The following is a 24024-nucleotide window of genomic DNA, read 5'->3' on the forward strand; positions in this document are numbered from 1 at the left end:
ACACACACACACACACACACACATACCAGAGAAATACAGAATAAAACCCCAGCTGTTTTATGCTGCTGCAGTGAAAATTGCATCAAGAGATTATGAGAGTGCTCAGGCCCTTCATATGATCAGACAATTCAAAGCCTGATGGAGACCACTAAGCTGACATCTTTGAGCCTCTAATACATCTATGATGTTGACAGGCAGTTTGGACAGCTAACCCTGAATTATGTGAAAGGCATACAGTATATCTAACTGGATTTTACAAATCCAATTGATAGAGCATGGTCTTAAACATTAGTCTTGATTCTTACAACACAGCTTTTATTCTTGCTGCAGAGCCTTTCGGTACACAAAAGAAAGAGTAAAACAGCTCAGTGAAATCAGGCTGCATGTTTCATCTAAAGTTCATAGTAATGATTGTGGTACTCGTGATTGTAATGACGATGGAAATATGGGTCGCCCTGTTTTTTTGTCTCTCTTTTCCCTGTTTGAAATAATGATTTCGAATTTAGACATCAAAGCGGATACAGAATTAAGAGGCTCAGGATTTTACCTGTGCAGTCAGGATTATGGCACTCTCTGCTTTCTGCCCAGTGACCGCGACACTCAGATCCCCCATGGGCGGCCGCTGAGCACTGCCTGGTCCTCTGCTGAGTGCCATTGGCACAGGTCACCGAGCAATCGCTCCAAGAGCTCCACTCCTGCCACTGTCCGTCCACTGAGGCACCAACCACAACCCAACAAGCATGTCCCATGTGAAGGGAGAAAGACGGCAGAGAGAAATGGGAGGAGATATTCAGATCACTATTCTCTCTCAGGGAGAAAGCCAGTAAAACAGACATTAAGTGGAAAGCAAAAAAGAAAAAAAAAATTACATGGCTACCAGATTTAGGGAGAATTGCACTGCTGGTTTCCTGCATTGTTTTTCACAGGTTAGAATTCAGCCAAAGGCAAAAGCCGAATGAAGCACAGAAAGTATTTTTGTTAGACTGTCTACATATTCAAATGTCAAAAGGCACAAACTGCAAAAAGTTTGTTAACAGCCTTCCATTTTGCCTGTCTGGGCAGGGGAAAAGCATCTGGGATTGAGTGGTTTTCACTGAGTCTGTTGGAGCAAAGCTAACATTTACTGTGTGGAGAAACTCATCATCACTAATCTGCTTACCATTCACAGGCCATTGCGGGTAAGTGATTTTGACGTCAGTATTACAGTACTGGCTCTCAACAGGGTTTCCTGAACGGCAGCATTGTGTAAGCATTATTACTTTAAATGCACCACAGATACTGCATTCATCCAGTTTTTTACTCACCTTTGCAGTACTGTTAACTATACTAACTATATAGAAGTGTGCTGCTGCCATTCTCAAGAACTGATATTTGGAAATGATTTTACCTTTTGCATCCCTCTCATCATCATCCCTTCAGGGGATAATTGTTAATACTGGTATTTGTAACACATTTACAGAGCAGACAGATGATACCTGGGCATAGGGCTATGTTGCAAAGCTTAGTCTGGGTCTCAGGTCCATCACAGGCCCTGCCTCCATGCTGGGGAGGGGCACACATCCTAGTCCTAGTGCGGTGCCCTCGGCCACATGTGAATGAGCACAGGCTCCACGGTGACCACTCCTCCCATACACCGTGTACTGCGGGCACAGAAAAGGCGTCAGGCCTAATCAATGTCTCAGTCCCCGCTATAGCATAAACAAGCCCATAACAAGCTGCAGTGAGCCATAAATGAAACACAATCAATCAAAAACAATTAGCAACAAAACTAATGTAAATGAAACACTGAGCACACAGACACTGTGGGTCTCCACAAAGCCTCAGCCTCAAGCTTCAGTCACCTCTGTACATGTAGTGTTGATGATAATAAATGCTACCCACTGACAAGGCCTCCTTCAGGAGTAAAGGTAAAGAAAATGATCAAAAAATAATAACAATTCACATGCAGAATAACAACAATAAGACTGACTTCAAAGGTGTGGGTGAGGAGCAGCCGGTCAGCACAGTGTTACAGTCTACTGAGTCTATTTAGTGGACCTTCAGGTTAATGTGGGCTGACAATGTTCTGCACATCTCTCACTGCACTAACATGCTAATCGCGCTTATACCCAAAGCAGACAGCCCCTTAACCCGGTTCCAGACCTCTGACTAACCGCCCACGTTTCACATTTTGTCGAGTTATTGTTAATGAAATGGCCATTTGGTCTAAATATCAGGCTAGACAGCCCAAATCCAAAGGGAATTCATTCATTGTCATGTTTCAGATGGTGTTTCTTCATCACATATCTGTCTGAGCAACGATTGCTAAACTTGATCAAAGGCTAACAATTTTATGTTAATTACAATAATTCTGAATCTCTTGCAGCATACTGTTATTTTTGGACTCTTGGCACATACTGCCATTGCAATTGTTGTCAAAATATTAAAAACTAAATGAGCAAAATGTATTAAAAACAACAACAGTGAGATGTCCCATTTTCAAAGTTTTGATCTTTGGATGAAGACACATTTCCAAAACTTTTAATTGAAAGGATAATTTTGGCACGCTTTGAGTTTCTCATCATTTCCTGCATTTCCCCTCACATTAACAACACTGCAGATCACTTTCCAGCACATTTGTCACTAAAACATAACGCAATTGATAAATTTGTTATTTTTTACACTATAATTGTTTTTTTCCCATTTAACTTTAAACAATAGCTGGCAAACAGCATTGTTCCTCTTGCATCTCGGTTCGTGTGTAAGCTTAACAGGGTTCTAGATGACAGATGGTGAGTCTTCATAGAACTGCACAGAATATTTGCTATTGGCTCAAAGTTTTACTTTGGAGAAGGAAATACGTAAATCTGAGAGGCTGACAGCAGTAAGACACCTCCTGTCATGTCTTGGCACTTGCAGTGTTGCTAAACGTACACAGTGACATGAAATGGCAAACACACGACTTTGAAAATGTAAAAGTTTAACCTCTGATATTATTTTCCAAAGTAACTGCTGGCTTCTTGATCCCAGCATTACAGTGCATTTACTGACAGAATGGAAGGGGGTGGAAATTGTATCAAGCCCAGCTCACACAGGAGCAATTTTTTATCAGAAGTCTATGTGTCTACTAAAGATATATGCCAAGGACAAAATGCATTATAGCCGAAAAATCCTGGCACACAGGGAACTGCAATAAGAATAACAGGCTGACATGCGTGTGCAGTCATGCCTTTACGTTTTCAGCCGTTTCAAAACTGAGGCTGAGAATAAAGAACAGAATTAATGAAGAGTTGCAGAGGACACAACATACTGTATATAGCGGCCTTTTATCATCTGTTGATTACAAATGGGATTTAAGACCTTGTCTGACTACTCTGTCTACAGGGAATTGATGATTTGCCTTCAGAGGGGTCACTATCCACAGCTTGTGCAGAGGCTTTAAGTTCTTGCAGTACAATAGTTGGATCTCAGGATCAGATGTAGAGTAATTGGACCTTGGGATCAAGCCGATGGTCCGCCATGAGGCGAGCTACCGTCTGTCCCGGCCCCTGCCTCCAGGCGCTGCTTTGATGCTCTTAGCTAAGTGTCCCGTGGTGGCCGAAGCATTTACTTTGAAAATTTCCAGTTCAAAGCAGGCAGTCACCATAGCTAGCAACGATGGAATAGGATTCCGCCTCTTTGTGTGTTTTTTCTCTGAACTGCGGCCATGATTTACGGGGCCGGCCATGAGTGACCGTATTGTGCTGCTAGAGGTGAAATTCTTGGACCAGCACAAGATGGTGGACAGAGCTAATGCATTTGCCAGAAATGTTTTCATTAATTTGTGGTAAACTGGGATTGGATTCGCCCTCTCATAACATTCCAGTGAGGTTTTCCCTTTTTAACTTGTTAGCCTGCCTCTTGTGCAAAACTGTATTCACCATACTGTACTCATTATTTTACTGAGGAGTGCCATCTCTCCTTTTTTTTTGGCACAGAGTTGTTTGAATTAGGTTTGACTAAAACACAACCAAATCCTCACTGCTACTCATTAAGCTGCAGCACAAGGAAGGCTGCTGTGTGCAACATTGCACATCCATTTGCACAATGTAAAGTACGAATCGACAGCACCTGGGAATGCTTTTGCAATACAATGGGTTTTCCTCTTACATGTAGTAATCAGAAGTGCTTTAAGAGTCCTTCACATGGTTTCTCTAGTAAAGAGCCACTTGTCAGAGTACATGTCCTGATCGCATTTAAAATGCTACATAGTGATTCGCTCTTGTTCTTCTTCTACAATAGTCTTCCCATAAATCAATTTGAATACACCCCTAAATTCATATGTTTCCAGGTGCAACACAGTCAAAATGTAATATTTTACATTGATGTCTTAACAGGAAACCTGCGCTCTTATTTGTACTTGGATTGTGTCTAATCAGATTATTGTTTCTTCACTGGTTAATAATAAAAGCCAGAATTTGATTGATTTGCCTTTGGGTTGTTTGTCTTTCCGATCAAGCTGGTAAAAATTTAATATTTTAAGACCACACCTGTCTTTTGTATGCAAATGCTTTGTTTCCATGGAGCCAATTTCTGCTTATGCTACCTGCCCAGTATTTCCTCTGCTTACTGTAAGGAAATCAGTGGTGCTGCTGAATATACCCCTGTATACCAATGACCATATTAGCCCATTAGCAGGTGTTCAGTACAGCTAAAATACACTATTTTCATTCATTTGAAACAAATCAATATTTGTGCTGCATATCAACTGGCAATATACCCTCCTGGATTAAATATATAACGTTTTTGGACAAGGCTGACGTCATTGTTTTTTTAAATTTACACTCATAAAAAAATGTCCATTAAAAAAAAAAAAAAAAGCTCCAGTCTGAAGTAGCCAGATCCTCCCAAACTCCACTGTCGGCCAAAACCCACTAAAAACACAGCAGAGACATAGCAAGTGCGCGTCTAACGCAGGTAAAACCGGAAGAATCCCGCGCGGCTGTATTTACGTCGCGCAGAGGAGGAAGCGGCTCGGACAGACGGATCTGCGCATGCTCCGTGAAGGGACTCGCTGTTTACGTCGCTTTGCTAACTTAACTGGCTCAGGCAGATGAGCTAAGCTAGGTGCGCTCGTAGAAGTCAAGGAACATCTTCCCTAAGTGCAAAGGTATGGCTCCTCTCTGTGTTTTTGACAGCCTTTGATGGCAGTGAGGGTCACTGGCGTGGAGTAATGAACTGTATTAATCTGTGGTGGTGAACAGACAATACTTTCTCACTTGTTGCGCCTTATCCTGGCAGCCAGGCATCTTCAAAATGACTGATGGCATAATTGGTCAGTCTGAAATCATAACACATTTCTGTCCCCCCACCCCAATGAAACCACACATTGTGAAATTTGATAATTAATATTAAGACAAATGAAAGGAAGTTATGCTAACCATTTTGTAAAAGTATTAATGACAGCAAGTGTTAGCTTGATAAATTGAGATAGCATAATATTAAGTCACTGCAGACGGAACAGTACTGCATGCTAAATACTGAACTCATTTCACTAACTTACATTCATTGCAGCAGTGTAAGAGCTAATCCTGTATCGCTCTAAAGGTTGTCACTGAGTGTAAATCCTGTACTGTAGAAACATCAAATATTAACAGAAACCTTGTAATGGGCTGCTTTCCTTTTGCAGAATAGCTGCTCCAGACTTGAAATAAAAAAGACACTGGTGTTGTTGGTTGGGTTGAAAAGGGGTACTACTAAGATAAACTATTTTGTAAAGCAGAGGTGTTATTGTGTTTTGGCAGATGCATTGTGTTGGATGAGCGGCATCACAGCTTGTATTGAGGCATGCTTGATCTCGGCCCGCAGCGCCTGAACCATTGTTCACAGATGATGTTGGTGTTTTCAGGGATGGTGACTATGAGGTAAGGTTGCTTCAGACTGGAAGTGATGCATCTTTAATTTAAGCACTCTCTATTTTGGAGGTATCCTTCCACCTTGGCGTACAGACAGTTTGAAGAAAGTGAATCAATCTGTCTGCCTCACAGAATATTAGATAGAGACTCGCTGTTTCATGCGGCACCATGCCAGGTGGGTTTTTTTTTTTTTTTTTTTTTTTTTTTGTACCAGTTTGCTGCTGTAAATTTGTGAGGTTGAAAAGCAAATTCTATGATCCCACTGCAAGGTTTTTAATTTAAGTGAGTGAGGAAAGAAAACATCATCTTTCAGATATTACAGGTAATGCAATTTATCGACACTGCAGGACAACAATATTATCTAAGTAAAAACACATGCAACACAATGGGTTAAGAATAGTGACATTTTAGAAGGTAACTCTCCCTCTCTTATTTCCTCTAAAAATCTAACACAGGCCTGCTCTTGTAAGAAAAGTTAAAATTGTTTTATAGTTGTCCTGGACTTTTATGGCCCAGTTATTTGGTGATAAGTGTCTCTGCATTATTATGTGAAAGAAAGTTCTGGATCCACAATTAGCCATGAGGAAATACCTAATGTCTGCAGGTCTTGAGATAAATCAAAGATAGTAATGAATTCACATGGGCAGCTCTGTACGTTCTGGTTCTCAATTAATAATTATTCCTCATGCAAATGAATGCATATACCTGGAATTGGGCTATGTAGCGTTTTATTTCTTGAGAATTAGGAGCTTTAATGCTGTCTGAGCTAGATATTAATGGACATAGAGGAGTCACACCAAGACTGGTATTTGGGCAATGGCTCTTTTGAAATGACTCATTCTCTTTCTAGCTCTTAATGTCCGCGCACAGTAAGAGAATGACCCCTTTGAAAACTGCCAACTTCCCACTTACACATGCCACATCTAAAAATGAACTACAGTACATCAGAAATCAGAATGTCAGAGGATGCAGCTCGCTGTAATCCTGATCAGCCATAATTAGTTAAGACTTTGCGATGCAGACTCAGAAGCACTACACTTAACAGCGCCAACAAATATCCTGACTAAACATGAGTTCAGAATCTCATCACTAAATCAACATATTTGTCTGCGTAAACAGTCCCAAAAAAGGATAATGGTGACTTGTTGAGAAAGACACGCTGTTCTACCAGATGCATACAGACAAACATTAGCCCGCTGCAATCACCAGTCAGGAAAACATCTGATGCTGATACCTGACTGCCAGTGACTCATCTGCCCTGCCGTCATGGGTTGAGGAAGAAATGCCTTACAGTGTGTTTGAAGAAACGCTGCCAAGCTATTTTAAAATGCACAGCTGACCTTCAAGGAAATGAAGCTGACAACACATCAGTATCTACTGCTCCCCAAGCTCCATGCAGAACCACATGTCATTAAACCATTTCAATGCTGATGAATTGCCTTTACAGTTATATGAAATGGAAAACACAAAAGTGATAATGAGAACGGAAACACATTCACAAAATAACATTAAAGAAAGAAAACATTAGATCGATTATAATAAGAATACCTGCAATATTGATCATAATACATTCTTAAATAGACACATTGAAAAGTTTGTTAAAACACAACAACACATTTCCTCCCATAAACAACAAAATGAGCAAAACATTAATATTCAAGAATCTGCGGCTAACACTACCTGGACAAGGGGCAGTGTTATTGCAAACCCTTGATTCTCTTAAAGGGCCGCTGCAGTGTGTTCCGTATGGTGAGACACATGTTCTTGTTCGCACCTGCGACCCTTGACCGCATGTTACAGAGCATGAGCTCCACTGGGACCACTCCTCTGCACCTGATTCACCTGTGTGGGAGAAGGGTGACACTAGTTAAATGCAGCAATATGGTCCTGGGGCAGGGCTTACGGGGCAGGTGGGGCAAAGTGGGCGGGGTTTAGTCAAATGGGGAGGGGCCAACATGAGTCACGTTGGGGTGAAGTGGGTTTTTTAAGATTTACAAGAATGCTAATGTACAGTCTATACTACCTTTATGTGATCTTTGATAAATACTGATGATTTAATTTAAAGCACAATAAAGTGTTTTTAAGGTTACAATCATAGTGAGTAGCTGCATTAACAATGGTCTATATAGTGTGTGTGTAAATGAATCTTTTGGTCTTTTTTTACAACAAATTTAAATGTGCATTTATGCAAAGATCACAGAGAGGGCATAGCTATGGTTATAAAAATGAACAGTAAACATTAGGGTTACATCTAACTGTTTCACTTCATCTTCAAAAAAGAATTCATGCATTTCAATGAAATCCATTAATATGTTTAAACAAACGGAGAAAACCACCATAAACAAACAAAATTGCATAAGAACATGGCGGCATGCAAGAAAGACAACATCTGAGAAAATAAAATGGAATTAAATGGGTGTTAGTTCAGAAAGAGGTCTGAGATATGGATATCCCTTTGCACTGCAGCAAACTAGCTAGTTTCCTTGACAACAGTGGAGGAAACTCTGTGTTTTAGAGAACAGTTTCAAATAATTTTTTAAATCTGTCTTAGTTCGTTAACTCCCAGAGGTGGGGTAATATGAGAAAGTTTGCTAATTTTATTCAGCAGATCACAGCCATTTTCATGTGTGTTTCATCTGTTTTCAGCATATTCAAATTTCAGCTATGAGTGCCCAGAAGGAAACGTAACAGGTGGTATTTAAGCCACAGAATGACAATGGATTCTGTTTCTATTGTCCAGGCCTTTGTGCCTATGTGAAGATTTTGCAAGCAGATTTTGGAGTAGTTTATCTCTGCATGTAGACAAAATGTCATTAAATAATCATATACGTAGTATACGGTAGCAGACTAGTGAGGATAAGGCCCGTAGCTGTTACATTCATCTCAAGATCTCTTTTGAGTTAAATTAAAAAGAAGAGACAATCAGTCCTCATGGTCCAAAATGGTCAAATATCAAAAAGCCATGAAATGCTTAATAAAGCTGTATATTACAATGAGGCAGTGGGGTGATTTCCAAAGCCATGGTAGCCTAAATGAAGAAAGAATAAATTATCTGGTGACAGGAGAATGGACGGTCAAATTCCTGCATCAGTGTAGTCACCAAATAATTGATGTTTGATTATGTTAAACCCTCAGGTGGAGTATTCATTTTCTTCAAGACTTTATGCATTAGAGAAATAATTTATGACAAAGAGGAATAGTTTCAATTGCAGCTCTGAATACATTTATGTCATTGGAAGTCATCAAATCATTTTAAGCACAATGTGCTTTAAAATAGTGTCTCAACATGTCGTATCAAGGACACAAAGATTCAGCCAAATAGGGATCTAAACCCTGCCCTTAGTTTTGCAGATCATAAAATAGACTGAAAGGTGGATCAATTTGTTAAATGAGGCAGTACAGGGAGAGTAAATTGTGTGAGAATGAGAAACAGAATAGCACAGCGATGCAACTTGACAGGGAAACAACATACCTACAGCATGTGTAAAATGGACAGGTGTTAATGATGATCATTATATGTTAGTACCGGTACATGTGTATGATGTGTTGCAAATTAAAATGGCAATGAAAGGAGTTTTTATACAGTGACAGCAATTTAAATGGAATAACATGAAAAAAATTAAAGCATTTCCCAAAAATCAAAAAAGTAAAAGTGTAAAAAGAGCAGCTAGAGCTGAACCCACCCACTGAAAAAAGTGTTCTCTAGTTAGAATGAAGCAAACAATAACTAGATAATGAAAGCAAAATAAAGGCTTTGCTTATTTCAATACTGTCTTTTTTTTCTTCATTAAAAATACTAAGGTGCTAGCTTGTAAAAGTCATCATGAATATACGTAAGTTCAGTTTTTAATTGATTGTATGCTACACCTGATTAAGTCACATAGCTTCACTCTATCTCTAAGGGCAGCATCTATCAGTTTAACTTTTGCCAAGTATGTGTTTCATATTTGGCTGAAAGGGTGGGTTTTCATCGAATGACATTTAATTTATCATGACTTGGAGGAAATGATTAACTACATCTGGGCCTTAGTTTTAAACTGCTGTTTAATTAATGTTCTATGAATATACTGTATGAGGAATCCACTTGCCAAGTCACTATGTGACAATAAAACAAACAGACCCACAAAACCCAATTATGTTCTATATTCAAAGTAAATACTGAGAGAAATGGGAAATTTATCTTCCTAGTTCATATGTAGCAATAGAGAATGGAAAAAATAATAATGCAAAACATTTCCACTTAAAAGGTGCAGTACAAGAGAGAGCATGCATGATGAAATTAAGTTTAGTTAACAAAATAAAGTAAAGAAACATAACTATTGTATTACCAGTTTGTGCCATAAATTTAGCAGATTCAGCTTGCTCCTGCAGGGCCTTTGTGTCATGAACTGATCTTGGCCGCTGACTTTTTACTGTATGCTCTCCGATCATTCCATATTCTATGGGACAAAATAGAGGTTCATATGAAAGCTAGGCTTAAACATGATTTTCTGAGAACAACAGCTTATTACATACTGTTTTTCAGGATGTTCGAAGCAACTGCAGTACATGGCTAGAAACAAAGACCACACAAGTATGTATTTAATTTCTCCTTTACTCTAGGGCATAGAACAATGCAACGAATTTATAAGGGTGAGTTGGAAGTATTAATTGAGCTTGACAGCACAACGTAGACACATAGCAAACATGCAAATAAACTCACATCGTGTTTTTTTTTAGACTCTAACACGTCATCAGACCAGCTCCCTCCCCCCCTCCACCCACCCTCCTGCACACCCAGAAAATAAAACAAAACGAAATGAAAGTAAAAATGTGTAAGCCATCGGAAAGCCACAGAGGAGGGGGTCATGGACATAACATGCTATTGATCCACAGTTTCCTCAAAAGTTTGTCATGTTTGTGGGGCTTCTTTTTGGTCTACCCAGTCCAAAATATTGTGAGCTTTGTAAAATTAGACAAATGTATTCTGAGCTGTATTCATTACAATGCATGCCCTCTTTGTTTCCCACAAAGGGTCAAAGAGACAATGAGTACAATGTTCTGATGCCACACTGAGTAAAGTGATGCCAGCAATATTGCATTCAGTTAAGAATTTGCAGTGGCTGTTTTAAGTAAATCTGACACACTGTAAAACATTTTTCACCTACTTAAATAGCTCATGCAAATTGTTTTTGCACTCCTGTTTTAATTAAAAACGTGCATTACTTTTGGCAGTGTGGTCCTAATGAGGTGATTATATAATTTGCAAATAGGCAATGCAGGTGATGCATCAACAACAAATTCACACATAGCTTATGTTAGTACATTAGACAATACAATGCATCAGCCATTGATAGGGAGGGTGTTTAAGTCATCTCTTCTAATATGGTTTGAGGCCTCAGTTTCCTGTTTTCCCTACTGCAAACCGTGAGCTTAGAAAGGCTGACCTCCCTCGCAGTGAGACCTAGAGGAGGAAATCTGTTGTCTCATCTGATCATATTCCACAGAAAGCTAAGATTTTCTGACTAATTATATGGTAAGTCACTTGACTGAAAAAAAAAAAACCTGTTGTCTGAGCCACGCATCAGACTTTTGGCATTAAGCAAATCATATCAACAAACATGTTCCATGATTGGATTAAGAAAAATAAATAAATAAATCAAGACCCCCCCCCCCCCCCCCCCACCAAAAAAAAAAAAAAACATCCCTTCCCAGTATAGCATCAGGAAAGCTGTGTTTGTGTTTGCATAGAAAATAAGAATATTAAGAGGGTATAATGAAAGGAGAGAAAGCCGCTAGGTAGGAACAAACATTGCAGCCTTTTGATGCTGATTGGGATCTTCAGAACCATGACTGCACAAAGTAACGAGCTTCAGAAGCACGTTCAAAGGTCTTTCAGTCTGATTTGATCGTGTCCACATCTGTTTTGCTCAAATTAAGCAGAACGCACAGTGTGAACTGTGTGCCGGACAAAGAATGTGCAGGTACACTGATGGTCGGACAAACAGCGGGCAGTTGATCTAACGTTCACTCATGTAAGGCTAACTGCTGTAGATACTTTGACATGTTATCTCTTTGTTTCGTGCTCTACCCTGTGGTGTCTTGGATCATGAACCAGTTCCCCATTTAGCAGAATAAAAGGGCTGTCTGATTTAGTCAGTCTGAATGTGAGCTACTTTGCAGGAAACCATACAAAAAGCAGGGTGCACTGCTTTTTAATGAATTCATGCAAATTAAACTAAACTCTAAAAGCTATGAGACACCGTACTTCATGCCACTTGGCTCACTGGGCCTGGATGGATAGACAATACATTCAAAATGACTCGGCTTCTTTTACTTCTGCATTCAATGTTAATAGTGTAAAAAGTGGAGTTGAAAATCTATACGAATCATTCGAGACACTCTACTGTCCTGTATTCCAGAACACAGCAACAAGGTTAGTTAGTACAAAAGGCAGCAGAGCTTAAAATGTGGTTGTGAAAGTCAGTAAGCTTTATTCTGAAAAAAAATGATTCCTACGTAGCTCTCTGCCTTATTAGTTCAATTTCTAACATACATTCCAAGAAACTGGTCAGTTCCTGTATGAAGGAGGACCTGCATGGAGCTGCAGGCTGATATATTCTATATTGTCCTTTTTAAATGCTAATCAACATGGCTACCTTCACAAATCATTGATCATTACTCCGTCATACCTTTGAAAATGATTTGCCTCTGCAAAACATAGATCAACTAAGCCTATTAAATAGTGATATTAGCCCTGGAGTCAGTCTCACCTCATCTAATCCAGCTCTCAGATCATGATGAACAATACAACAAAAGCATTGCAACATGAAAGAGATTATAAAAATGTCATTAAGCATGATGTCAGTAAGATACTTCGATGACAGTCACTGCAGAGCACACACTCGATGAATCCAACTTCACACATTTTTAAATAGAAGTGTTTCATCATCACAGATTCATCCTTTGATGGCTGTTTGAGTAATTCGATCAGTCTGGACAGGAAGTGATTGACAAAGCTCAGCCTGTTGGTACACAAATAAGAGTGGTTTAATTTGGCGCATTAGGAGACCTTTAAGTGAATGAGTCTAGAGTCTCTTTTGATGCCACAAAGCCAAGATGTTAATCCGAACGTTGTGCTTCACAGAGCCTGAGGTAGAATCGAGAAGAGCAGGATGTCGAAACACGACACCAGAAAAGTACTGAGAAACAAGCACAGCGGTTTAATTGAACTACTAGGATTGTATTCAAGCCCGTGGCTATATGACAGTAAACATGAGAGACAAATCAGAATTTTAATAACTGGAGGGGCAGGCTGTTGTCATTTGTCAAAGCAGCCCAAAACAATGTGTCTTCACTAAATATTACAAGGCAAAAAATGCAGATGATGCATTTGGCATGTCATTACATAGAAACATGTCGTCTGTTTGAGACAGCATCGTTTTCAAGTTTTGGCCTTTATTCAGAACTTTTTAACTTGTGTGCTTTGGAGGAAATGAGGTTTATGATTTATGAGGTGTCCTTCAGTCTGGACTAAAGAGACTAGCCTTCTTATTATTGATATCCATCAACCACCATGCTTCAACAACAGAAGAGAGACAATGCCATTCAGAGAAATCCATCACTGTTAGCTTTCTTTCTTTTAATGGGATGAGAGATTCATACACTTTGTTTTTGCATGCACATAACCTCAGTGGCATGCATCACTGATGAAGCATGCATTTTTGGCCTAAGAATTAAAAATCACGGGTGTTATAATGACCACTAAATTTACCAGGATTGACAAAGATTGAGGAACTGCGGCATTGCTTTCCCAAAATATTGAAGATATTTGTTGAGGATTAGATAGAATTTTGCCTGAAATAGGGACCTGAATCACTTAGATGACCTCATCTGAGGGATCAGCAATAACTACTTTTCCCTGTGCAACAGGCCGTTTTTGCTGCTCGTTCCAGCAATCATTTCAAAATCCAAATGATCAGCAACACTGTGGATCAAATGGACCAGACAGAAAGGGGCTGCTTTTGAAGAATACTTTCACAAATGATTCTAGACCTCAATTAGTTTATATCCAGTGTGCTGTATATTATAGTAAATGCATGAAATTAGTAATAACGGCGAGAACATTGAGCATTCGGAGTTTGCGGGGAGCTGTCATATAAGCTAGTCTAGCTAGCACATAGTGTCGTGGAAAAGCAGTGTACAATGCACTGTATTTACTGAACAAAATTAGGCTTTAGGTCTACTGTAGGTCATTATACTGGAACATAGTGGTTGTCATTTTGCACAGACATAGTGTGCATTGAGAAGCAGGACTACTGGTCAAATATGTACTTGTGTTTGCTGGATATTTTTTTAACCTCCCTTTTCACTCATTTCATTGACTCATATCCAAACAATGTGTTGTTAGACTGCGACCATATACATTATTTCCTCTGTGTGATGTATTTCCCTAAAGATAAAATTGCCAGCTCTATCAAACAAAGGTATTTTATAGCATCAGGAAATTACTTAACTGTCTCCCAGAGATTATAGTAGCAAGATTTCTCAGAAGTACAGTTGTCAGCAGATCCACTGATGATTTTTTGTGACTCACCATGGATACACATGAACCAAGATGACTCCTTGTCAGTCACAGCTACAGCAACATGTTTCTCTATGATTGTTAGCATTAGCATCTCTTGACAGCTTCCAAGGCGGTCAAAATCTTGTGATGCTATGAAACATGATAAAAAATTACAGACCCAATATTTTAGAAACCTCTCATATATTAGTCACTATCTTATAGAATAGTTTAAGTAATCTACAATATAGATATATTTCTTTAATATCTAATATAGAAAAAAATGTCTGTTAATGTATACACTCAGCACCCACACCCTTTTCCTGTTTCACACATTTTTTTTTAAACTCCTAATTTGCTAAAGGCAGTGGCAGAATTAGCACTCCATTCAGTAACACTTTACAACATCAAACCTGCAGTTACCCCCAGTAAGTGCAAAAATAGAACTTTTAAAAGCTGCTTGCTGCCACCATGCTGTGCCATCAGTTCATAATGGCAGCCATTTTGCCTGCTTTTCAGGGATTATCTTCAAATCAGGTGAGTAATAAAGAGGTGTGGAATGAGATTAGGCTATTTTCAGCAAAAATGCTTTCCTCTCAACTTTAAGAAACTGGATGATTTGGTGGCTATTGTCTCTCGAGTCAGGCTGCTCTGAAGGTTGATTTTAACGTGAGATATGTCTTTCTGCTATAAAAAGGAAAGGGAAATAACTCTTTTGTTTCAGTCAGCTTTGGACGCTGATCTCTAGAGGAGCATCTGTTAGCAAAGCCAGCACTGCATGCAGAAACGGCCAACACAGTGGCAATCTTTGGCCAAAGTATTACAAAATGACTCAAATTACAGGTTGTGCAGGCACAGCAACCTGGTCACCAGTGGGCTGTGACCTCAGCAGGTGACCATAAATGAGGGTTATAACAGAAGGACACCACGGCTCAGATTTTGAAGCAACAGTGTTACTGCATGTGCTGTGGCCCACACAGGCCTTCATCATTGTGTCAAAGGTGTGCAAACATGGATAGTGCTGGACAGGATTTTCCTGCCTCGGCCAAACTGTTATGTGAGCCTGATTTGGTGGGCTCGAAGCTTTTTTCGACTCATCACAGAACACTGATGCTTTCAAGCTTAATTAGTAGCCATGTTTACAAAGATATTCATACTTGATCTAATTAATGTCCCACTACAAAGCACATGCAGTACATTACAAACAAATAAAAAGTCAGCACGCAATCAAAGACAATGAAAGTTCCCTGGGTCCATGACCTTTGTCATCACTGACGTTTTGATCCACTGCATGCAGGGAATTTTAAGCTTTCACACTGGCAGTGATTATGCTAGCTGCAGAGAGCCCAATGGAAGACATTTCATTTTCAGGTTCATCTTCACTGTGTGAATGCGTTCCATGTGTAATTTTATTGAAAGGCAGCAAAAGTCAGCCCCATGTCCAATGACTGATGTGTCTAACCTTGCATGAAATGAGCCTTTACTCAGAGGCCCCTACGAGTAGCTTCTATCAGGGGCGCTGCGCTTACTGCCCTCCATGCATTCCTGCCTGACTGACCGACTGTCACAGATGTAGCTCTTAATGAGAGGCACTTCATTACCACTGCACTTTGAAGAGTGGAAGTTCCCAAAATAGAGACAAGTGTACGGTCCACGCAGACCAGGAAGAGGGATACCTCCCCATGCCCAAGCCTGTCTTTGATCCATTTCTCAGCAGCTGAGCTACTGAGGCTGGCAAATTTTGGTCAAATGTAGTGATATTTCTGGGTTGTAATGTCCTTAAAAGTAAATTCTTCAACATATTGAGGTTCTGTTTGAGTCATGAACTACAATGGAAATATATTTAAATGTAAGAAAAAGACATTAACCTTTACAAAAGGTGGGAGTGATTACACACAAAGTCTGTCCTGGTTGATTATGGATTTTGTGCTCCAGAAAATAAACACAATTAAAATTACCAACCAATACAATTATCAAGTATATTACATTGATGAAAGAAAAAAGTAGAAGAACAAAAATGTAAATAAAAGCAAAAAGAAAATTTTTCATGTTTTAAGGATGGAATACATAAAAAATACATAGAAACATCAAATATACATTTATTCATAAATAAAGTACATATTCTACTGTTATGTTTTCTTTATTCCAACATTTGAGAGGCTCAGAGTTGTGTTTTAGACAAAGCTGGGAATGACTACTTTTCAGTTAAGAAATAATAAAGGTGATAATGATGATGATTGTGATGTCATGAAGATGCATCATATTTTTCATAGATACACTTGCACATCCAGACTGAGTCTTAAATGTTTCTCCATCCTTAAAATCAGACTACCATTCAGAAACAATTTTTATAAATCTGCTCAGATGTCCTCAATGTATCTCCACAGCCATTATGCAAACCCTTCACTATTGGTGGGACCATATGCTTGAGCCAATCTAAAAAACTCAATTAGTCCTTCATTAAGAAAATGAGGGGGTTGCACGGAATCAGATACAAATTATGAATTGTCCTCTGAGACATACAATTATCCATCATACTCCTTCTGCCATCTGTTTGCTTCCTGTTGACTCTCCTAATGACTTAGATTGAAGCCAAATTAGAATTCTGTGCAACTGCCACTGCACCTCATTGAAAAGTCATGTGAACTCTCCTAAAAACGGAGCGTGTGGTGAGACAAGCACTCAGAATGTAGTCTGCTGCAAGTAGAGTGGATGTATTTTGTATTACTGATCTGTAGGCAAATGAATGGCTACTGGAGATTACATTGATGATTTACAGCACAATGCTAAATCACAAGGTTATTGAGCAGTACCTCACAAAGCAACCTAGATGGAGCTCTGACGTTATCAAAGCACTGCATCAAGAAGCCCTGTTGCTGGGTGCCGTGAGCAGATCATTCCTCCTCTTTTCCATACACTAAGGGAAACAGGCTTCAGCCGTCTGGTTTCATATCATCCACAGATATATAAATTGGATCTCTATTCTTTCAGAAGCCACACAGTTTAGATGCATATTCCACAGTCTGAATATTAAACTGCAATAAACTGCCACCACAGGAATCAAAAGCATCATCCACGTTACTGTGGCTGTAAACAAATGCTTGCTTATCAATCTCTGGAAAGTAGGATTCATTTTGATTTAAATAAAAGAGGGAAGGAAAGGGAAAACAACAACAACAAATGAAGATACTCATTTCCTTGTCATCTATTCCAGGTTCTCACAAAGATGTACCCCCTGCATGATAATGTGAGCAATGTGTCGTGCTTTCGGTTCAGCTGCATGATGCTATCAGAAAATGGATCCGCCTATGGAGCATTTTAAAGTGAAAGCAATGCCAAGATTGCAGCTTATAACTTTGAAAATCACCAGCCTTTTCAAAAAGCGACACCACTGAGCCACCCGTGACTGAAAGTGGGGCTGCTGCAGGGACACAACTGAAAGGACTACTGTGCACCGACAGAAACAGGGATGGAAGCAGATTACTAATGAAACCATTTCAGAAAGAGTAGTCAGGTTACATCAATAGTACAGAAACTAAACATTGTACGTTGTGTGAAATACAGAGGCTTTCTCAAATCTGGGACACTAGTCTCATGCTTAAAGCCTTTCATGAATATTCTCTTACAAGTTCAAGCCAATTGCCTCAAAACACAAGATTTTCTTTTGACCAGCAGGACATGATCTTAATATCCGGTTGTAAATTGTGCACAATTATTCTTTGAGGCATCCTCTACTACAATGCTGCTGCTAAGGGATATTGGAAAAACTATGGAAGCAGCTCCTGGCATCAGTATAGAAACACACAACCCCAGTAGATGACCTGGCAGTCACACACACTGCCAAGCTCGATGCCACCATGCCAAGCAATGCATCTGTCAAGCGAGAAACATGACACATTTTTTAGCACCTTTGCGACTGCAGCCAATTTTCAAAGAGCATACCTTGTCCTTTTCTGAGCCATTTTGCTTGGCATACCAAGCAGTGACCTTAGATTTAATAGAGTCATGGTTTGGCGTCCGCGGAAATTCCTCACTAATACACTAAAAATGAAACACCTAACACAAAACACAATATGGACTCTGTAACCACGAAGGCAAATGTGGCTGGATGATCATATTTCGTAGCAAGATAAATCATTTCCAACAGCCCCTAATGAGACCTTCATAATTCATGCTGTCAGCTTTTCCACAGCACCAATCATGTCTGATCCTTTTGCAGTGGTAAAACCCACTGCTTCAGACTGCCACCCTGCATCTATCAGCACAGGGAACATTGTGTCATATGCAAGTTAGTCATGAGGAAGATGCCTGCAACATGCCCTGTCTTTACTCATTGGCTAAGCTCATGTTAAAGCAAATACACGCTCCAAAATAATTACAAGGACACTGTGGCAATGCTGAAATGTCCTCAGACAAGAGCACAACAGCAGCGCAATAGGATTTTTATTTAATGGATTCTGATGCCAAGTCTGGGAACATAAGAACCATCACAGTTATTACAAGTTTCCAAGGCATGCATGGCTGCACTGAATTGTAATTACTGGGTGTATATTTATAGCTATAAAACCATACAATATCTGGGCGTCAGAAATTTAGCTTGGTTTTTCCCCTTTCAAAGTAATTGTATATTTTATTTTTATTTTTTTTTTTAAAGCTACTATGCTTTGCATTTCTGCAAAATGACCTTTTGTTTATCTGATCATTTTTATAATGAAGCTTTTTAATTAATCCTAACCAGATGGCTAACATAGCTTAAAAACAACAACAAAAAAAGATGTGCTTATCCATACACAGTGTGCTGTATGTCAGCATTTATATTATTAGGCCTGTATCAATCAATTCCTCAATTTATTCAGAGCAATGGCAGAACCCACTTTTTTTTAAAACTAAGCTAGGCAGACCTCTAACCTGTGGTATTTTCAGTTCTTTATTTGGCCTACCGCAAAGTGTTGAGGGAGAGACAGAATTGGAAACACTGGAGAGAAAACTCTGCCGGGATCCAGTCCCAGGACAAGGGGGGCATTTAGTTCGAGAGGCATGGGATTTAACCACTTGATGATCTCTGGAAACCCAGAATATTGAGATAAACTCAGCACACAGTGTGACCATGTACTGGGTTCAAATCTGGCCCATTTTACCTTCTGTTAAATGTCTCTTCCAGTCCTCAAAGTGATTCTGTCAAAGATTTTTGAAAAAGAGACAAATTAATGGACAATTACCTTTTCTCACAAAAGCCTATCACACTGGAAAAGTTCCCTAATAAAATACCATCCAAATTGGACCGTACTGTCTGGTTAACATGATGCTGGGTATGCTTTTCAACTTTAATGCATGTATTCACGGTCTTATTTTTGAAACATTTGAAACCATATATCAAAGAGATGCAAAGTACTGTTAAATAGAGCAAAGAAGCATTATCTTCATTTTAAATTATGCTGAGCAGTGCTGTTGAAATTATGCTGAGTGTTGGTGGGGGATAATTGTAATTTCAGCAGGGCAAAGTAATTGTGTAAAATAAGAAAAGGAAGGCCACATTAAAAAATAGAATAATTAATTCATGATGTTTTTATTTTTGTGTCTCCTTGGGCTTTTATCCACTTGAAGCCTTTGGAATCATCCTTAAAAGAACTGATGAAAGACCGCATATTAAACAAATAGGAAAACACGTCAATTCATTTGCATGTTTGTCACTTTTGGATCTCTCTCCTACTCTGTAAAGGCAGTGGTGTCAACCACATATAATGTGGTTTATTTGTGTATAAAGAGCTGTATTGTCAGTGGTGGTTGGAAACAAAAACATGGCTGTTCCGAGTGAAAGCGGCATTCATTCATCAATATAAAAAAGAATAAACACCAATGAAGTTGCTACGTTTTGCATGTTTGACAATGTGACACTAACAAATCCGTTTCTGTCACATCTTTATAACTCGATTATCAAACACATTGTTTTCAGAGAATATAGGCTACTATGATACGATAATCAAACTATTGCCTCAGTGTGGATATTTTTCTTTTGATGTGTTTGCAGGGTATTGTAACTGTGTCAAAGTGAATATCCATGTGTATGTAAATAAATAAATAAATAAATATTCACTACAAGTAATAGATGAAAACAAATTGTCTCCTACACAGCTGCTAGCAAACACTCCATGACACAGAAAGCAGCATTAATCAATGATGGCTGAACCTGTGGACTCTTCTTTGAAATCACTTCCAACGTTGCCCAGCCACTAACACAATAAAATTAAACCATAGAGTCTGCAGTTTATTGAAGTCACTGCATGATTTCTTGATAGTGAAGTTATTACAACTGTCAAAATAATATCTTCTTGTCATGGGCTGCCAAAGTGCAAAGTTGCCTACCGCAGCTTGAAATGTGCTGTAAACAAGAGTGAAAGAAATTTGACTCAGTGGCTAGAAGCAGAAAATGTAATCAGCCCATGACCACACCATGACCTTGTAGCTTTGCAAAGAAGGAGGGAAGCAATTTTAAATAACTCATAAACCAGAAAGGACGTGAAGTGGCTTAAAAAAGGAAAACTATGTATCTGAGTCCAAGGAAAAAGGTCCTCTAACTTTGCATCGCCTGGATCAAATCCTAGATGGAGTATGAAATGACTTATCAGTGACAGCTCCTTGTTATATGCAGCAGCAGAGGCAGCCAAGAGTGACATTAGTATTGGAAATTAATTGTTTTTTAATGTGCACGTCTCCATCGTCCACCAGCATATAGCCATGGACCATTACTGTGGTCAATTAGCCATTCAACATCTTACCGTTGGCCAATATATGGAATTGATTACCACACCACAAGCTTTCCCCGCAGCCTACCATGTCCAGAATATTAAGCGTTACGCACAAAAAAAAAAAAAGAGTTGAACTCAACAAACTAAATTTAATCAGCTTTAACCTAAACATGACTACTTAATCGCTTTCCACCTAGAGGCCACCACCAAACAACATTTCACGTTTCCATCCCCATACACACTACACACATCTTAGTACAGCTGATCAGTATAATTACTGTGCAAAACAAAAACAGCCCTAAATCTTATTAGGGAAACTTCAGTTTTTGTTCTTGGATATGGGAGGAAATAAAGCCCGTTCAACCCAGCTTCTGAGCCTTTTTGGCTGTGATGACATTAAGGATGATTGAAGTGCATTATCTGGGCACACAATGGCTGCTGTCCATTCAGCTGTGCTCTGCAGAGCACTGAAATAGGAAGCTGGAGACACACTCACTGCAAAGGAACGTGGAGTTTTAAAGGCCCATGACACCCAAGTCCCCCAATAGCTTAGGCTGAATAGCCTGTCTGACCTATTGTCGGCGAGTTCACGTTATTGTCGATGTACCTGTCTGATATGCAGTCAAAGCTCTCAGGTCTTCTGCCTTTCAGCAAAAGTGCTGTCAGGCTTGGAAAAAAGGAGGTGATTTAAAGCATATCCCTTTCTTCAATTCGCTGCTGGTACCAGGTGAAGCGGTTAATTTGCAGTGAATAATCTGTTATGGCTATGGCAAGTATTCCACATAATGTCTCCCAGTTTATTCGGATTTTGCCTGAATGACTATGACAAAATGAGTCACAGTGTTTAAATTCATCAGAGTGCTTGGAATAACTTCTAATTTTGGGAGACACTCGGGATGAATAAATGCAGCTGTGTACCCGCATTAAATAATCAATACATATTTATCATTCACCACTGTCAGACTATAGCATCCAACATTTCCTCATATGAAGACAACCGCTTGTTCATTCTTTCTCACGCAACAAATAAAGTGTGATCTGCTTGTGAGCCGCAATGACAAAAACATTTCCTTCTACTTGCCTTGCACTTCTGTGAGTGCAGCCTTAATGAGCTTTTCAATGCAAAAAAAATGTGGCCCCATGCATATATTTTTCAGACTCTAATCAGCAAAGACAAAAAAGCTGTCTCTTCATGCACCCTCTTGCTCTAATCTAATTAGAATTTATTAAACTAGGGAAAGGTTCAAGGACATCAATAGCTACATTTTCCTCCAAACACAGAGTTAGGTACTTAGACAGTAGAAAAGGATGGTACACCAAATGGGCGAAGGAACCATTTTAGTCCTAACTATCCTTTCACCTCATTACAGCATTTAGAGGCACTGATGAATGCATATTTTCTGTATTTCCCCCTGATTTTAAAACAGGCAGCACTGAATGGCCACATAAATCAACTATATTCAGCCAGTAATTGAATCTCCATGGACATAAGATGATATAAAAATAGAGGGTAATCAGAGGGCACAATGTACTATTCTTGTATTTACGGAGTACCATGCAGACAAGAAATAGAACAGCAGGATTATGGCTGGATGATTGTCCTCCATAAACACTGTCTCCGTATGAAATGCTACAGTATAGGAAAAATAAGACCTCTGCATTTGAACATGCACAGACTGTCTCTAAAATTACATGCAAAATATATATAAAAGCTAGCGCACGGATGGCTGCATGTGGTGAAAAATATCATTTCAGACTCTCAGATTTAACATTCTCCTCGTCACAGAGGTCATGGGATTTGTCCTGTGAGGTCTGTTAATCGATTTTGCCGGTATACAACATCACAATAAAAAATGTGTAAAAAAGCAAATATGGATTTTGTTTTGCAGCTGCAGAAGCACAGAAATATACACATGATTCACATGAAATACCCAGAGTTTGGTCTGTACATTATGTATGTCTTATCTATTTTTGTTTTTAATTTTCCAGTGGGGCAACCAGAAGTTCAACAGCAGCCTTGATATAATGCCAAGTTCTGTGAATTGTCTAACAGCATGCTGCATAAATAATTAAAAATGAGCAGTGCATTACAGATTTACAGCATCTCAAATGTCTAAAATATGACACAAATTCTATTTTCATATAGTACATCTGGGATTTGACTCTTTTTGACTCTTTGACTCTTCTTTTCTGAAAACAAAATGTCACAGCAGAGAACATTTTTTAAAATGCATCACCTGTGATCCAGCATCAGGAGAAAGCTCAACTTACAAAGTGTGTTTTATGACAGGACACAAACAACCAAGAGTGCCAATACGAAAACGCAAATCTGTACACTCGTAACAATGACAATACATGGTGGCATCTTTTCTGTCTAAAATATACAAGTTGCAAAACATGGGTCACATGACAGAAATGTGGTCATATGTGCTCATTTTATGAATAAGTCACTCACAGACTCACAGACACAGGTGGCTTTGTTGTGGGGAATGTTATGGTTGTTTGAATTATTAATCATCTCAAATCGATTATATGCCGTAACCTAAGGAAAGTTCCCTCCAAGTGTATGCACTGTACCAGGACAGAACTTAGTGCACTTCACTAAGACATTGTTTATTTTGTCCAGTCTTCTACTTCTGAACACTTAGATCATGCAAACACACATGGTTGGAGCTTTGTCTTCTCCCTTTCTTTGCTCTGAAGGAACCGTTCCTGACCATTTTCACAACATTTCATTCTTATTTGTGTAAATAATAATAATGAAGAAACAACATTTATTGGAGCAATATTTCTTTTATCTATGATTTGCTTTTTCATTAAATAGCATATTTAGCATTAACAGCATCAACTGCTGCTTTAGTTG

At 39.1% G+C, this 24024-nt stretch overlaps 1 protein-coding gene across 13 annotated transcripts in view; it reads right to left on the reverse strand.

The window, feature by feature from the left end:
- The window catches only part of adgrb3 (adhesion G protein-coupled receptor B3), a 113502-nt gene that overhangs the window by 56450 nt on the left and 33028 nt on the right, over window positions 1-24024 (reverse strand). For 7 of the 13 annotated variants that reach the window (XM_076742530.1, XM_076742533.1, XM_076742532.1 and 4 more), the window contains exons 3-6: window positions 10202-10312; window positions 7554-7715; window positions 1476-1640; window positions 548-712 (exon numbers count right to left, since the gene is read on the reverse strand). The exons of 1 other annotated variant lie outside the window; for it this stretch is intronic. In XM_076742530.1, the coding sequence (XP_076598645.1) occupies window positions 548-712; window positions 1476-1640; window positions 7554-7715; window positions 10202-10312 (603 nt within the window). The remainder of the gene's footprint in view (window positions 1-547; window positions 713-1475; window positions 1641-7553; window positions 7716-10201; window positions 10313-24024) is intronic. 5 more of the 13 variants (XM_076742534.1, XM_076742539.1, XM_076742541.1 and 2 more) reach the window with 4 other exon arrangements.

Source organism: Chaetodon auriga, chromosome 11 (genome assembly GCF_051107435.1).
Source record: "Chaetodon auriga isolate fChaAug3 chromosome 11, fChaAug3.hap1, whole genome shotgun sequence".
Classification (NCBI taxonomy): Eukaryota; Metazoa; Chordata; class Actinopteri; order Chaetodontiformes; family Chaetodontidae; genus Chaetodon; species Chaetodon auriga.